We start from the raw sequence: 17,764 nt of genomic DNA, 5'->3' as shown, positions 1-17,764 counted from the left end.
AGAAGAACATCTATTCCTTGGCTTTGTGGTGAAATTCTCTGAAGATGTCAATTAGGTCCATCTGGTTTAGTGTATCGTTTAGGATTGCTGTTTCTTTACTGATTTTTTGTCCAGAGGATTTATCCATTGATGTCAGTGGTGTATTAAAGTCCCCTACTATGATTGTATTATTGATCTCTCCCTTGATATCTTCCAGGAGATTTTTTATGTATTTTGGTGGTCCTGCATTGGGTGTGTATATGTTTACCAGAGTTATATTTTCTTGCTGAATTGCTCCCTTTAGTATTATGTAGTGGCTTGCCTTATCTCTTGTTACGGCCTTTATTTTGAGGTCTATTTTATCTGATATAAGTATCGCAACCCTAGCTTTTTTCTCGTTTCTGTTTGCCTAAAAAATGTTTTTCCATCCCTTTACTCTCTGTGTGAATCCTTTGCTCTAAGGTGGGTTTCTTGTAGACAGCAGATATATGGGTCATGTTTTCACATCCCTTCAGCTACCCTATGTTTTTTTACTGGTGCATTTAATACATTTACGTTTAATATTACTATTGATAAGAACCTGTTTGTTGTTATATTTACCCTTAGTGTTTGTGTTTCTGCTTGTCTTTCTCTATCTTCTTTTTACAGCAGTCCCTTTAGCATTTCTTGCATTGCTGGCTTGGTAGTGATAAACTCTTTTAGCCCTTTTTTGTCTGTGAAGCTTCTGATTCCACCTTCAATTTTGAATGATAGCCTTGCTGGGTATAGTATTCTTGGGTTAATCCCTTGTTTTGCATCACTTTGTATATTTCATTCCATTTCCTTCTGGTCTGGTATGTTTCTGTTGAGAAATCAGTTGATATTCTAATAGTAGATCCCTTGTACATAACTTTCTGTCTCTCTCTTGAAGCCTTTAGGATTCTTGCTTTGTCATTGGTGTTCGCCTATGTAATTATGATGTGTCTTAGTGTCAGTCTTTTGGGATTCAACTTGTTTGGGACTCTATGTACTTCTTGGACTTGGATAGAATTTTTTCTTGCCAATATCAGGGAAGTTTTCTGTCATTATATCTTCCAGGATGTTCTCTATTCCTCCCTTCTCTTCCTCTTCTTCTTTTATCTCTATTATTCTAATGTTGTTTCGTTTTGTGTTGTCCCACAGCTCACTTGGGCTCTCCTCTTGCTTTTTAAGTCTTCTTTCCAGTTGCTGCTGTGTTTCTGTGTTTTTTACTACTTTGTCATCTACTTCGCTGATGCGGTATTCAGCCTCTTCTAGTCTACTCTTTAAGCCTTCCATTGTGTTTTTTATTGCAGTCATGTCATTCTTCATCTCCTCTTGGTTTCTTTTCATGTTGGTGACATTCTCATTCAGCTCCTTGTAATTCTCCTTGAGTTGTATATGTCATTGAGTTGTGTTGTCCTCTAGCCGTTCAAACATCCTTATAACCATTACTCTGAATTCTGTCTCTGATAAGCTACTAGCCTCGAATTCATTTAACTCCCTTTCTGGTGATTCCTCTTTTTCTTTCCTTTGGGGATTACTTTTTTTGTCTTCCCATGTTTTCCTGTAATGCTTTAATTATAAATCCACTTGCTTTGCTGCCAGATTTCTTGGGGGATGGTGCTACTATTGCAATTTCTCAGTTTTCCTGTGTTTGTTAATCTAGTGTAGCTCCCTATTTGAGCTATTTGGGTTCTCTTGGTGTAGGCCTGTGAGCTTGAGAGGCACAACTGTGGTGTCTAAGAGTCAGCCAAGTTGCGGAATAGTGTGTCTTTGGAGATCAAGATCCCAGTGTCCTCGGGTCTGCAGCTGAGGTCACAGGACACTGGCTAGAGTGTGTGCTGGGTCACAGGGAAGCTCCAAGGCCTATCTTGTTGGTGAGTTTCTAAAAAAGGCCGTTCAAGATGGCGTGGGCTCTGTGCTGGAGTCCCACCATCCAGGGAGTGCTGGCAGCAGTGATAGTCTCTCCTTGTCCAGGGGAGGCTGTTGTCCAGCTCCTGCGTGATTTAACTTTCCCTCACTCACTCACACCCCATGCACTTCCACACACACTCCTTTCATACACTTACTCACTTCTCTCTCAGTTCCGTCCTGGTAGTCGCCATCTTTCTTTATCTGATATCTTGAGTTCTAAGATATTTATAGATATCTTGAGATATCTATAAATTTCTTAATCGAAGTTTACAACCCACTCATAAAAGACTTCATTTGCAATTCTGTTTTATTATATTCTATCACAAAATAGGTTTAAACACACACTGAGAACAGAAAATCAAACAATTTCTATAAGCTGAAGAGCCATTCTTTAAACCAATGGAACCATTATTCTCTTAGCTAGTCATTCTTCCTTTGAAGGCCTATGGTAAGTCACTGTCACAAGTGATTTTAATTCCTTATACAAAAGCCTATTAAAGAGTGTCATTAGGTGAATTTTTTGTCTTTTCTATAATTTCACCTAAATAAAACCATAGTGCAAGCAATCTTTGCATTTTTCTTTCATTTAGCATAATGAAATTTTCCATGTTGTTGTGTGCATCGACATTGTGTTCCTTGCATTAGCTTTGCCCTAAGTAATTCTACATCCTTATAAATAGATTTAACTAAGAAGTATCCTGTTATAGTCCTTTGCCTATAAATATAAAAATAAACACAATGTAATGGTAAAAAAAAAAAATCATGCCTATTATGAAACAGAATACAAAATTAATTTTATCAATAAAATGAAGTAATTCTCTCAGTTTTATAACTGCTGTGTATTTAACTTTGATATGTTTGTTATAACAGAGTTTCTCCTTAGAATAAATAATTATGCCCTATAAAAAATCAACCCCAGCCAGTGTGGCTCAGTGGTTAAACATTAATCTATGAACCAGGAGGTCACAGTTTGATTCCCAGTCAGAGTACATGCCCAGGTTACAAGTTTGATCTCCAGTAGAGGGCATGCAGGAGGCAACTGATCAATGATTCCCTCTCATCATTGATGTTTTTATCTTTCTCTCTCCGTTTCTCTGAAATGTGTGTGTGTGTGTGTGTGTGTGTGTGTGTGTATATATATATATATATATATATATAGACAATTATATATATATATATATATATTAATTAAGGCTTTCTTACATATGTAGCAAACATACATATATGAGTCAGGACTCTTAATTTCAAGAGAGAGAAATCCAATTCAAATTAACTGAAAAAGGAAAGAAATTTATTGGATCACAAAAATGAAAAAGTAAAAGATGGTGTAGATTTCAGACATGACTGGATCCAAAAGATCAAACAATGTCATCACATTTCTGTCTCTCACCTCCATTTTCCTCTGTGTTGTTTGTCTTGGAAAATCTTTCATGTAATGGCAAAAACAAAACAATTAAAAAAAAAAACTGCTGATGAGTTAACCTTACTAAATCCTTGAAACTTTGAAACTTCTCTTACTTCCCATAATAATACTTATCCTCTGGCTCTATTGATCCAGATAGGGCTATTTTCCAATCCCTTAATTGCTAGGTTGAGGAAAATAACTGGTCAGCCTATGACCAATTCACAGCTCTCACTGATTAATAATTGCACCAGAATCATATACATTTATGGGGAGGAAAGTCTCAAAGAAGGCATAGTAACATATCACAAAGAAACAGATATCTACTACTCAGGCTATATCAAATAAAGAATGCTCATGAGCTGAAAGCTTTTCCATAGGTACTACATTCATAGAATTACTAACTAAATAATTTACTGATATTTATTTAATAAGGACTGAGTGGTGACTAAATGTTCTCTTATCATATATAATAAAAGCCTAATATGCTACATGTCTGGTCATGATCAGCCATTCAACCAATCAAAGCATGATCCTATATAATACAAGAGTAACATGCAAATTAACCATCACTTTGTGATAAAATGGCCATGCCCACAGCCAATAAGGAGGGAATATGCAAATTGATGGGCCAAAATGGCAGTGTGGGCCAGAGCCACAGAGCCTGCAGGGAGGGGGGAAGGCTTGGCATCCTGGTTGGGTCACCCCAGCAACCAGGAGAGTGGAGGGAAGGCTGAGAAGAATGGGGGAAGGCTTGGTGTCCCAGATTGCTCCTCAGAGTGGAGTGGGATCTGGGCAGGAAGGCTTTGCATCCTAGATTGCTGGGAGGGCAGTTGGTGCGGGGGGGGGGGAAGGGGACCAGGCCTGCAAGGGAGGGCAGTTGGAAGGGAACAGGCCTGTAGGAGAAAGCAGTTGGGAGGGGGGGCAGGCATGCAGAGGAGGGAAGTTGGGGGAACCAGGCTTGCAGGGGGAGTGAGGTAGGGGTGACCTGGCTGGCAAGGGAGGGCAGTTAAGAGGTTACCTGGGCCAGAAGGGGACAGCAGTTGGGGGCGAATAGACCTATAGGAGAGGGAAGTTAGGGACAACTGAGCCAGCAGGGGAGCAGTTAGGCATCAATTAGGCTGGCATGGGAGTGGTTAGTGGGTGATCAGGCTGGCAGGGATTGGTTATGGGGTGAACAGGCAGTTGGACATCTCTTGAGGGGTCCCAGATAAGAGAGGGTGCAGGCTGGGCTGAGGGATACCCCTCAACACACTCCCTGTGCACAAATTTCATGCACGGGGCCTCTAGTATGCTAATGATATGCTAAGGCCACTCAACCACTCGCTATGACATGAACTGGCCACCAGGGGGCAGGCAACCAACCAATCATGATGATGTGCACTGACCATCAAGGGGAAGAAGCTCCAACCAGTAGGTTAGCTTGCTGCTGGGGTCTGTCCAATTCAGACTGAGTGAGATGGGTCAGACATGCCCTGGAGTCCTCTCAGTCTTGCCCTGGCTAGCCAACCTCCCACATCCCTCTCAGCCCTGATAGGGCACCAGTGAGGACCCTTGGCTTGGCCTGCACCCTCTCACAATCCAGGACCCCTAGGGGGATATCAGAGGGCTGGTTTCAGCACAATCCCACAGGCCTGGCAGAGGGACCCATGGTGCATGAATTCATGTACCAGGCCTCTAGTACTTGTTATAATTAGAGAGTTTAATTATGAATTTACTAATGCTGTTTAAGGGCTGAGGCACAGCTAAAATCATTCCCACATTCATTAACAGTTATAGGTTTTTTTTTCCAATATGAATCCTCTCGTGTAGCCTAAGGGACAAGATCTGATGGAAAGCTTTCCCACATTTGTTGCATTCATAGGGTTTCTCCCCAGTATGAACTCTCTGATGTTGATTAAGGTATGAGCCACAACTGAAGGCCTTCCCACATTTGTTACATTTATAGGGTTTCTCTCCTGCATGACTTCTCTTATGATGAATTAGAACTAAAGCATCACTAAAGGTTTTCCCACATTTACTGCATTCAAAAGGTCTCTCTCCAGTATGAATTCTATGATGTCGATTAAGTTGTGAATCAGTTCGGAAAAACTTCCCACATTTGATGCACTCATAGGGCTTCTCTCCAGTATGAATTCTATGATGTTGATTAAGGTGTGAGCGATAGCCAAAGTTCTTCCCACATTCATTACATTTAAAGGGTTTCTCTCCTGTATGAATTCTTTGATGCAGTGTAAGGGCTATGCGTCTGCTGAAGGCTTTTCCACACTGATTACATTCATAGGGTTTATCTCCAGTGTGAATTCTCTGATGTTGATTAAGGTGTGCACTCTGTCTGAAGGCTTTGTTACATTCCTTACATTCATATGGTTTCTCTCCTGTGTGAATTCTTTGATGTTCAACAAGGAAGGCAAAACGGCTAAAGGCTTTTCCACAATCATTGCATGTAAAGGGTTTTTCTCCAGTGTGGATTCTCTGATGTTGAGCAAGATGTGCACTCTGTCTAAAGGTTTTGTTACATTCCTTACATTCATATGCTTTCTCTCCAATATGAGTTCTCTGATGTTCACCGAGAAAGAAGTCGTGGTTAAAGGCTTTTCCAAAGCCATTGCATGCATGTGGTTTCTCTGCACTGTGAATTATCTGAGGTTGAGTATAGAATGAGTAACCACTAAAGGCGTCACCACATTCATTGGGTAATTTTCCAAAATGTGTTGTTTGATGTTGAGTAAGTAATGAGTGGAAATTTAAGAGATTTGAAAAATCATTACTTTCATAAGGTTTCTCCTCAGGAGGAATTCCTCTGTCTTTACTAAGGTATGAACTGTGGTTAAATTTTTCATATTTATTACCTATTAAAAATTCCTTTTCATGATGTTGTCTTTTATGCTCCACTGGGACTGAATTTTGGGGGAACATTTTATCATAAATATCAAATTTATATACTGGCTGTACTGTGGGAACTCTCTGATGTGTTAAAAGTACTGACTTCAAGATAACATTTCTTTCAGAATTATTATAGTCATTGTCTTTTTTCATAACATAGATTTCCTTAAGACTTGCCACTTGCTTGAAATGCCTCTTCTGATTTCCATGCTGCTTCTCAAATTCACACTTATATATCCAAGTTTTTCTGAAACTGGAGCATCCAATATCATGTCTTATTAGTCTTTCCATTACTATGCTCTGAGATATTTCCTCTTCATCATCAATGTACCATTTTGGAGATAATTCCTTAATTTCATACCAGTCTGAAAAATATAAAGAAATCAAATTTATCTTTTATCCATTGCAAGGGGAAAGTAAAATATTATAGAAGAAATTGAAGAATTGGGGGGATGAGGAAAGAAAGCACATGGTTCTGATATCTCCAAATTAGGATATGCAATATAAAAGGAAGCATATACTTTGTTAATGGATTGGGAGAATTAACTTGATTAAAATGTCCATACTACTCAAATTAATCTGCATATTCAATATAATTCTTATCAAAGTGCCAAGGGCTTAATTCTCAAAATTAGAACAAATAGTCACAAAATTTACATGGAACCACAAAAGACAATGAATAGTCTTGAAAAAGAAGAACGAATTTGGAGTTATCTGATACCTGATATCTACAAGGCCAGAGCAATCAAAACAGCATGGTACTGGCATAAAAACAGACATACAGATCAATGAAATAGAATAGAAAGATCAGAAATAAACCCATGCCATTATGTTCACTTAATATCTGATAAATAAGATCAGAACATATAATGGTATTGAGAAAGTCTATTTAAGACTTTCAGTCAAGAGGGCCACATAGGTAAATGCAGTACTTGCCACCTCCCACAACCACATCAAAATTTACAACTAAAAATATAAAATAACCATCATTCAGAATCACCTGAAATCTAGCTTAACAGAAGTCCTATAACTAGAGAATTAAAGAAGCAACATCAAGATGGTAGGAGGTGCAGAGATGTGGGGTGGAATTGAGGAACCAGTTGGTACCACACCCATGTGTGGTGGTTTAAAATTGGGAGGAATACTTTTGGAGAGGAGGTTTCCCTGAGGAGTGAGGGGTTTTGCCACATAACAGCTCCCCAGCCCAAGATACCAGTGCCAGGAAGAGAAGTCTCCACAACTTCTAACTGTAAAACCAGTGGGGATTGTGACTGAGTAACATAGAAGCTGTAGGAATCACAGGCAGAGATGTTTTTTAAAATATATATTTTTTATTGATTTCAGAGAGGAAGGGGGAGAGAGAGAGAGAGAGAGAGAGAGAGAGAGAGAGAGAGAGAGAGAGAGAGAGAGAGAGAGAGGAACATTAATAATTAGAGAGAATTATTGATCAACTTCCTCCTGCATGCCTCCTGCATGTCTCCTACTGGGGATTGAGCCCATAACTTAAGATTGTGCCCTGATTGGAAATCGAACCATGACCTCCTGGTTCATAGGTCAACAAGCCAAGCTGGCAGGGCCAAGGTAGAGCTCTTAAAGGGGCCCATTCACTGGACTTAAACTCCCTCACTTTGAGCTCCAGCACTGAGGTAGCAGCTTGAAAAGAATCTGGGATATTCAGGGAGGAACAAACTTATCTGGAATCAAGACAAGAGCTGGAGGAGCAGCTTTTTTCCCAAACAGAAGTACTGGAGGAGAGGCCAGTATTCCTTTGCTGAGCCTTCCCTGTGACAGAGCTGACAGGCTGAACCATATCTGAATCTCCATTATGCTGACTCATATTTTTTGTCCTGCCCTGGTGATTTCCTGAGACCCTATCCCTCCCTATTTGCAGGCCCATCTAAGCTGTTTCCAGTGGCTTTCCATACAACTGGCTTCTCTTGTCTCATGCTTCAGACTTTCCTAACATCCCTTAAAGCAAGCAGCAGCAGGCATCAGCATGCCCTATACTGCTCAATAAGTGACCCCAGGCCTGGCACTAGTGGCAGCCCGCCCTGGTTCACAGCTTTGCCTCTTCTGGGCACCTCCAAGCTCAACACATACACATGTAGCAGACATATGAAGATTGATTTGTAGCTCATGCTGGCTGGCTGATGCTGGGTGGCTCCAGGCAGGGCACAGGCAGAAGCTAACTTTGCACCTTCTGAAAGGCTAGTTAGTGCACCTCGACCACAGCAGATTACAATCCTACCATCTCCACAGGTGACACACTCAATGGGTGGACTTGGTGATCACCAAAGCCCTCAATGAAAAAAGTCTTGCTCCATAGGGTTGGCTCTTGAACAGCAGCTCTTCAGCTGATCCTTGCAATTGATTGGCCTGGGGGTCAATCCCTCCCAGGGACACCAACATAAGTCAAGGCTCAACTACAATAGAACAGTGCACACAGCTCACACAGGGAAGCATCTGGAGTACCCAGCTCAGGTGACTGAGGAGGCTTATCCACTGAGCCCTATAGGATAACTACATAAGGTGACTTTACCAAGTCCAGGAGACATATCTATCGAATACACAGAAACAAACACAGGGAAACAGCCTAAATGAAGGCATAAACATATAACAAATGAAAGAACAGGAGAAATCTCCAGAAAAAAACGTAAATGAAATGGAAGCAAGAAAACTACCAGATAGAGTTCAAAACAATGGTAATAAGGATGCTCAAGGAACTTAATGAGAACTTCAAAGGACTCTACCCAGCAGAACTCTCACTTAGAATCGAAAGTCAGATAAAGAGCTTCACAGACAAGAAAAAGCTGAAGGAGTTCATCACCACCAAACACGTACTACATGAAATGTTGAAGGTTATTCTTTAATAAGAGTAAAAAAGAGATTAAAAAAGAACAATAAAGGCTACGGGCTCAGAGGGAAGGCTGCGCCATCTTACCAGGAAAGGAGGACCTTCTCTGAGGCCTGGAAAACCCACAACAGAGGAGACCATCCAGCAGCTGTGACACCCCAATTGGTGCAAACACGTGGATTCAAGGGAGTTCTTTAGTCACTCACGGAAAGGTCAGAGTTTGCGGGGAAAACATGAGGGTTCTGGGTCACTGCGGCACAGGCGGCAACTGAACCCATGGAACACCCCATGGGCTCTGTGCCCCAGCGCCTCGCGCCATGAGCTACCCTAGCCCTACAAGGCCTTGAAACACCAGCGGCCCTGTGCCTTGGAAGACCCTGGCCCCACGCGGCCCCACGCCCGGAGCAGTGCCGAAGGAGACAGCGGCTACAGAGGGAGTCGCACACTGGTGGACCCAGCACTTGGTTTGGCGAGATCTTCCCCAAAATCGGTCTTTTTAAAAAACACCAAGGAACGCGGGGCAAATTGTTAAGAATTGGGACCATCCTGCCAAGGCACAGACACATCCTGCACCTGATCCCCTTCACCCCCTTGCTTCTGAGTACTAGGGAAGTACTGCCCAGTTTGGCATATCCTGGGAGACTGCAGGGGGAAATTGCCTTCCTGGAAACAGGGGATCAGAGTGAGAAAGGACAGTCTGGGGGTCAGTCGGCACCCTGGCAGCCTACTGGGACAAACCATAGAGCCATAAAGAAAGAAGGCTAGAGCAACCAAAAAGACTGGGAAGTTAAACCAGAAACAATGCCACCTAGGGGCTGAATTACAAACTGACTTTTTTTTTGGTTCCCCTTTTTTCCTTTCTTTTTTTAAAATTTTTATTTTTTATTACTTTTAATTAATCAAAAATAAATGAACATAATTAACTAAGATATAGCCTACTTAAAATTAAGGACTAGCTTACAAAACTGATATACAGTGGAACGCTGGGAATTGTAATACTGTCAGGACTGAGAATCAGACATGCCAAATAGAATAACAGAGGAAGTGAATGACCACTACTGGACATTTTTATGCTAATCTTTTTATTCTTTATTTTATTTTCATTTTTTACATCTTTTACTTAAGAAACGAATTGTTTTTCCTTTTTTCCTTACTTGATTGTACCTTTTCAATTATTACACTTTTCAATTTTCAATCATCATTATTACTACTGCTATTTTGTATTTTTCTGTTTCCTTTTTCTTCTTTCTTTCTTTTCTTCAGAACCATTTTACTTTCTCTATTTTACCTTGGGATTAGTCTTCATTCAATTTTAATCTCTACTATAGCATCATTCAATCCTATCTCAACTCGACCTTTAGGATATCACTCTCTTGCTAACCTTTACCCTTTTCGTCTCCTGTTCATCTTATCTCTTTCCAGCTTTAGTTGTTTCCTATTCTTTCTGTATATCCCCTGCTAAAATTCTTACCATACTTATAGACCTAATTTCCAACCCCCTGCTCCAAGTGTATAAATACCACTCTCTTCACTATATTAACTAGTTAAAAAAAAAAACCAAAAAAAATTGTTCTACTCTCTACCCTTTTGTTGTTGTTTATGAGAATATTGATTACAGTGAATTTTTATGATTTTTAGTGAAATTGTTAGGCTTATTCTTCTGTTGTTATTGTTGCTTAGTATTTTTTAAATTCCTTTGTTTTTGTTTGTTTTTTACTTCTGTTTATCGTAGCCTTGCTTAATAATAGTGGATATTGTAGTTTGTATTAATCTCCAAGTATTATTGCTAGCATTTGCTAGGATTAATGGTTGTTCTATGGGAATTTTCTCCACATATATTTATAGTTTGTTTCCCCTTTCTCTCTTAGTCAGCTTCTCTCTCTCTCTCTCTCTCTCTCTCTCTCTCTCTCTCTCCCTCTCTCTCTCTCCCTCTCTCTCTCTCTCTCTCTCTCTTGCTTCTCCCAGTTTCCCAACTTCATTTCGACATTACTTGTTTTTTCTTTTTCTATCTCTTTATTTATCACTCCTTTTTATATTTTATTATTATTATTATTATCATTATGATTATTATTATTATTTTACCTTTCTTCTTTCTCTCCTATCCCCTAATTTGCCTCTCTCTAGTGATCACCTTTAGTAGAGCTTATTAATATCGCAAATACATTCTTCTTCAGTGCTTTTTGTGTTTTACCGGGTAGTGTTGTATTTTGTGCCTTTAAATCAACGCCGGAGAAAGATAACCACATAACAAGACATCCTGAAAAGAGAGACCATGGGCAGACAAAGAAAAAGCTCGCACATGAAAGAAAACCAGGCATCACCAGAAAAGGAAATAAACGAGTTAGAGGCAAGCAACCTACCAGAGCAGGAATTCAAAGTAATGATCATAAGATGGCTAAAAAGAATGGAAGAGAAATTTGACAATAACCAAGAAGAAATGAAGAACCATGAGGAATTGAAGAAGAACCAAGAGGAAATGAAGATGAAATAAGAAGAAATAAAAAATGACATCACTACCATGAAGAACTCAATAGAAAGCATCAAGAGTAGAATAGAAGAAGCAGAGGACCGTATCAGTGAGCAAGAAGACAAAATGGAAAAATATACCCAATTAGAGCAGCTTCTAGAAAAAAAAATTAAAAAGCAGGAGGAGAGCCTACGGGAGCTTTGGGACAATACAAAACAAAACAATATTCAAATAATAAGGGTTCCAGAAGGAAAGAAAACTGAGGTAGACATGGAAAAAGTATTTCAAGAAATAATGACAAAAAACTTTCCTGAGATAGAGAAGAAAAAACCCACACAAATCCAAGATGCTCGCAGAGTCCCCAGCAAAATGAATCCCAGAAGACCGTCACCAAGGCACATTATGATTAAATTGGCAAACACCAATGACAAAGTAAGAATCTTAAAGCAGCCAGAGAAAGACAGAAAGTTACATACAAAGGAACCCACATCAGATTAGAAACTGATTTCTCAACAGAAACTTATCAGGCCAGAAGGGAATGGGATGAAATATACAAAGTCATGCAAAAGAAGGGTCTGAATCCAAGAATGCTGTACCAAGCAAGGCTATCAATCAAAATTTAAGGGGAAATCAGGAGCTTCATAGACAAAAAAAGACTGAAAGAATTTATCTCCACCAAACCAGAAATGCAAGAAATGATAAAGAGTCTGTTAAATTAAAGAAATAGAAAGCAAAGAAGGAACACAGGTGTATAGAATAAAAATGGTGTCAAATGAGTACCTATCAATGATAACCTTAAATGTAAATGGATTAAATGCTCCAATCAAAAGACATAGGGTAACAGATTGGATAAGAAAACAAGACCCATACATCTGTTGTCTAGAAGAAACCCAACTCAGAAAAAAAGATGCACACAGACTGAGGGTGAAGGGATGGAAAAAAGTTTTCCAGGTGAACGGAAATGAAAAAAAAGCTGGGGTAGCAATATTTATATCTGACAAATTAGATCTCAGAGTGAAGGACATAACAAGAGATAATGAAAGCCACTTCATAATACTAAAAGGAGCAATCCAACAAGAAGAAATAACCTTGGTAAATATATATGCACCCAATACGGGAGCACCCAAATAAATTAAAAAAATAAAAAACTACTGGAGGACATTAAGGGAGAGACTAATAGCAATACAATCATAGTAGGAGATTTTAATACCTTACTGTCACCCTTCAACAAATCATCTAAACAAAAAAAATCAGCAAAGAAATATCAATCCTAAATGACTCACTAGACCAGGTAGAATTAATCAACATCTTCAGAACATTCCACCCAAAGCCACAGAATATGCATTCTTCTCAAGTGCAAATGGGACATTCACAAAGATAGACCACATTTTGGGACATAGGCAAAGTCTCTTCAAATTCAAGAAGATAGAAATCATATCAAGCATCTTACCAGATCATCTTGGCATAAAATTGAAAATCAATACAATAAAAATAATCCAAAGAAATCAAACACATGGAGACTGAACAGCATGTTATTAAACAAGGACTAGGTTACCATAGAAATCAAGGAAGAAATTAAAAACATCCTGGCAACAAATGACAATGAAAACACAACAATCCAAAATCTATGGGACACAGCAAATGCAGTTTTGAGAGGGAAGTTCATATCCCTACAAGCCTATTGCAAAAAACAAGAAAAAATGGTAACAAATTATCTAACTCTACAACTCAAAGAGTTAGAAAAAGAGTAACAAGAAAAGCCCAGTGTATGCAGAAGAAAGGAAATAACAAAAATCAGAGCGGAGATAAATGACATAGAGAACAAAGAAACAATACATAAGATCAACGAAACCAAAAGCTGGTTCTTTGAAAAGATAAACAAAATAGATGAACCTCTTAACAAAGAAACAAAGATAGAGTACTCAAATAAAGAAAATCAGAAATGAAAGAGGTGAAATAACAACAGACCCTGCTGAAATACAAAGGATTGTTACAAAATACCATGAACAACTCTATTCCAACAAACTGAACAACCTGGAGGAAATGGACATATTCCTAAAAAAATACAACCTTCCAAACTCAGTCATGAAGAATCTAAAAATCTCAATAGACCAGTGTCTTGGGAAGAAATTGAAACAGTCATCAAAAAGCTTCCAGCATACAAATACCCAGGGCCAGATGGCTTCACAGGAGAGTTTTACCAAACTTTCAAGGAAGAACTAAAACCTATCCTCCTCAGATTATTCCAAAAAATTCAAGAGGAAGGAACACTCCCAAACTCCTTCTATGAAGCCAGCATCACCCTAATACCAAAACCAGATGAAGACAACTCAATGAAAGAGAATTACAGGCCAATATCCCTCATGAACATAAATGCCAAAATCCTCAACAAAATTCTAGCATATCGGCTCCAGCAGATCATCACAAAGATCATACACCATGACCAAGTAGGATTTATTCCAGGAATGCAAGAATGAGACAATATCCACAAATCAATAAACGTGATACATCACATAAACAAATTGAAAGATAAAAATCATAGAGTCATATCAATTGATGCAGAAAAAGCATTTGATAAAATCCAACACCCTTTCCTGATAAAATCTCTTAACAAGGTGGGAGTACAAGGATTATACCTCAACGTAATAAAAGCTATATATGATAAACCCACAGCCAACATCATACTCAATGGGCAAAAACTAAAACAATTCCCTCTAAGAACAGGAACAAGACAGGGATGCCCACTATCGCCACTCCTCTTTGACATAGTACTGAAAGTACTAGCTATTTTTATGCTTTTTAGTGACATCGTTTTCCTTATTTTTGTTTATGTTTTGTTTTGTTTTTGCTTGCTTTGCTTTTATTTTATTTTATTTACTTCTGTTTTCCCTTGCCTTGTTTAATATTAGTTGGTGTTGTAGTTTGTAGTAATCTCCAGGTATTTGTTGCTGGAGTTTGCTGGGAACAGTGATTGTTTTATTGGAGTTTTTCATATATATATATATATATATATATATATATATATATATATATATATATATATGTAGCTGGTTTCCCTTTTCTCTCTTACTCTTAGGCTTTTCTCACTTTTTTTCCCCCCAATTTCATTTTGACACTTGTTTTTTTTCTTGCTTTTTACTCTTCTTTCTTGTCCCCTAATTTGCCTTTCTCTAGTGGTCATCTTTATTGGAGGTTATTAATATGGTGAATACATTTCTGTTCAGTGCCTTGTGTGTTGTACCTGGTTGTGTTATATTTTGTTCCTTAAATCAAGGCAGGTGAGAGAGAACTGGTACATAACCAGACATCTAGAGAAGAGAGACCATGGAGAGACAAAGAAACAGCCCACATATGAAAGAAAACCAGGCATCACCAGAAAAGGAAGTAAATGAGTTAGAGGCAAGCAACCTACCAGAGCAAGAATTCAGAATAATGATCATAAGATGGCTACAAAGAATGGAAGACAAATTTGACAACATGAGTAAGAAACAAGAGGAAATGAAGAAGAACCAAGAAGAAATGAAAACTGACATCGCTGCTGTAAAGAACTCAATAGAAAGCATCAAGAGAAGACTAGAAGAAGCAGAGCACCACATCAGTGATCTATTATAGAAGACAAGATGGAAAAAAATAACCAAGTAAAGCAGCTTCTAGAAAAAAAAATTAAAAAGCAGGAGGAGAGCATAAGGGAACTTTGGGACAACACAAAACAAAACAATATCTGTATAAAGGGGTTACAGAAGGAGAGGAAACTGAACAAGAAATAAAAAAACCTATTTGAAGAAATAATGACAGAAAACTTTCCCCAATATAGGGAAGAAAAATCCAAGAAACTCACAGAGTCCCCAGCAAAATGAACCCTAAAAGACTGACACCAGGCACATTATAATTAAACTGGAGCATGAAACTCATGCATAGAGTTGGGGGGGAGGGGGCCCTCCCTGGAGAAGAAACCCGAGGTTCACCAAGATATGTGATCAGTGCTGAGGCCCCACCAGCAGGCAAGGGTATCCCAAGGCAGGAGCTGGGTGTCGAGGCCATGGGGTCATAGGCTACCAAGGAGACAAAACGGAACCTCACAACACCCTGCTTGGCCCTGAAGGATGGTTGGTTAGCCAGAGATGGGTAAGATTCCTCAGGGAAGGAACAACCTAAGACAGGCACAGTCGAAGAGGGGCCATCAGGAGAGAACTTAGGGTAGGGTACCTCACACCCCCCCCCCCAACTTTGCAGTGGCCTGAACCCTCACACCTTTTGAGGGAAGTCTCCTGCCCCCATGGCTGCTTTACTTCCCATTCCCAGCTTAAATCAGGACCCAGGTAACAGACAGAGACTTGGCCAACAGCAGCTACCCTCTCACTACAACAAGACTTGTTTGAATTGTCTTGTACCCATGGTGTGGAGAAGTGGGTTTTTGATATCTAAATCCAGCCTACCACCAGGAATGCTCAGGGCCTACCCAAAAAGGCAAATAATCCTTTCCACTAATATTTACAAGGTAAAATAAGATGGTTTTTAAGAGTATTAAATTAAAGAGTAAAATAACAGACAAGTTTTGGGGATAATTTAAATTGGCTAATTGAAATAAGCGAATATTCTAGAAAAAATAATTGTACTAGACAAAAAGCAGTTTCTAAAGTGTTAACTAAAATTTTTATTGGTAGTTCATCTCATGATAAAATTGCATTACATAGGGGGCGGAGCTTGAAGATGGCGACTGAACAGTCGGACTTGTTCTGACTCTGGTCCCAGAACAGACAAAAGTAGCATCTGAGCAGCTCAGGGAATGTTGACTGGCAGCTGAGGGGCAGCGGAGTTCTCAAGGAAGGGTAGGGAGCTGTCCGCTGGACAGGATTTCCTGGCCGGGTGGCCAGCACTGCCGCGGCGAGCTGAGGGCTGCGGCTCAGGGGCTCCGCCACCTTACCAGGAAAGGAGTAGCTTCTCTGAGGCCTGGAAAACCCCAGCGGAGAGGTCCATCAAGCAGCTGAGAAGCCCGAATCGGCGCAGACACGTGGATTCAAGGGAGCTCTTCGGTCACCCACGGAAAGGTCAGAGTTTGCGGGGATAGCCTAAGGGTTCCTGGTCCTGCGGTGCAGGCAGCCATAGCCGGAGCTCCGGCAAGGCCCCGCCTCCACTGTAGGGGGGAGTGCCCGCTGAGGTGAGCCCAAAGAAGGCTGCAGCGACACCTAGTGATGGGTTTGATGTAAGCTTCCCCAGAAGCGGGATTTTTTTAAAAAAAACGCCAGGGGACACGGGACAGAGTGTTAAGAATCGTGGCTGTCCCACCAAGGGCGGAACATCTGGACACCTTGGTGCCTGATCCCCTTCACCCCCTAGCTTCGGAATACTAGGGAAGGACTGCCCAGTTGGGCATATCCTGGAAATTGCAGGGGGAAATTGCCTTCCTGGAAACAAGGGATCGGAGCCAGAAGAGATAGTCTGGGAGCCAGCTGGCACCCTGCCAGCTAGAGCCATAGAGAAACAAGGCCAGAGCAACCAAAAAGACAGGGAGGTCAAACCGGAAACACTGACACCTAAGAGCTGAATTACAAACTGCCCTTTTTTTTTTCTTTTCTTTTTTCTTTTAATTAATCAAAAATAAATGGACACTAATAACTAAGATATAGCCTACTTAAAATTAAGGATTACCTTACAAAACTGAGGTGCAGTGGAATGCTGGGAACTGCAAGACTGTCTGGTCCGAAAATCAGGAGTGCCAAATACATTAACTGAGGAAGTGAATGACCACTACTGGACATTTTTATGCTAATTTTACTATTTTTTATTTTATTTTCATTTTTTACATCTTCTATTTAATTTTCATTTTTCATATCTTTTACTTAAGAAATAATTGTTTTTTCTTTTTTCCTTACTTGATATTACCTTTTCAATTATTACATTTTTCAATCTCTATCATCATTATTACTACTGCTATTTTGCAATTTTTGTTTCTTTTTTTTTCTTTTTTTCTTTTTTTTTTTCTTTCTTCTCCAGTATCATTTTATTTTTTCTTTATTTTACATTGGGAGTAACCTTCATTCTATTTTAATCTCTACTATAGCATCATTCAACCCTATCTCAATTGAACCTTTACACCATCACTCTCTTACTACACTTTACCGTTTAGTCTACAGTTTATCCTATCCCTTTCCAGCTTTAGTTTTTCCTCTACTCTTTCTGTATACCCCCTGCTAAAGCTCTCATTATACTTATAGACCTAAGTTCCAACCCCTGATCCAAGTGTATAAATACCAATCTCTGC

The 17,764-nt window shown here is 39.6% G+C and overlaps 1 protein-coding gene across 1 annotated transcript in view; it reads right to left on the bottom strand.

The window, feature by feature from the left end:
* Positions 1–4,730: 4,730 nt before the first annotated feature.
* Positions 4,731–17,764, bottom strand: part of ZNF527 (zinc finger protein 527) — a 70,041-nt gene continuing 57,007 nt past the window's right edge. Inside the window, exon 4 of the mRNA XM_045570932.1 lies at positions 4,731–6,546. Coding sequence (XP_045426888.1) covers positions 5,069–6,546 — 1,478 coding nt within the window. The 3' untranslated portion in view covers positions 4,731–5,068. The remainder of the gene's footprint in view (positions 6,547–17,764) is intronic.

Source organism: Pipistrellus kuhlii, unplaced genomic scaffold (assembly GCF_014108245.1).
Source record: "Pipistrellus kuhlii isolate mPipKuh1 unplaced genomic scaffold, mPipKuh1.p scaffold_m20_p_38, whole genome shotgun sequence".
Classification (NCBI taxonomy): Eukaryota; Metazoa; Chordata; class Mammalia; order Chiroptera; family Vespertilionidae; genus Pipistrellus; species Pipistrellus kuhlii.
Note: the sequence above shows the minus strand (reverse complement) of the source record. Positions and strands in the feature narration are given on the sequence as shown.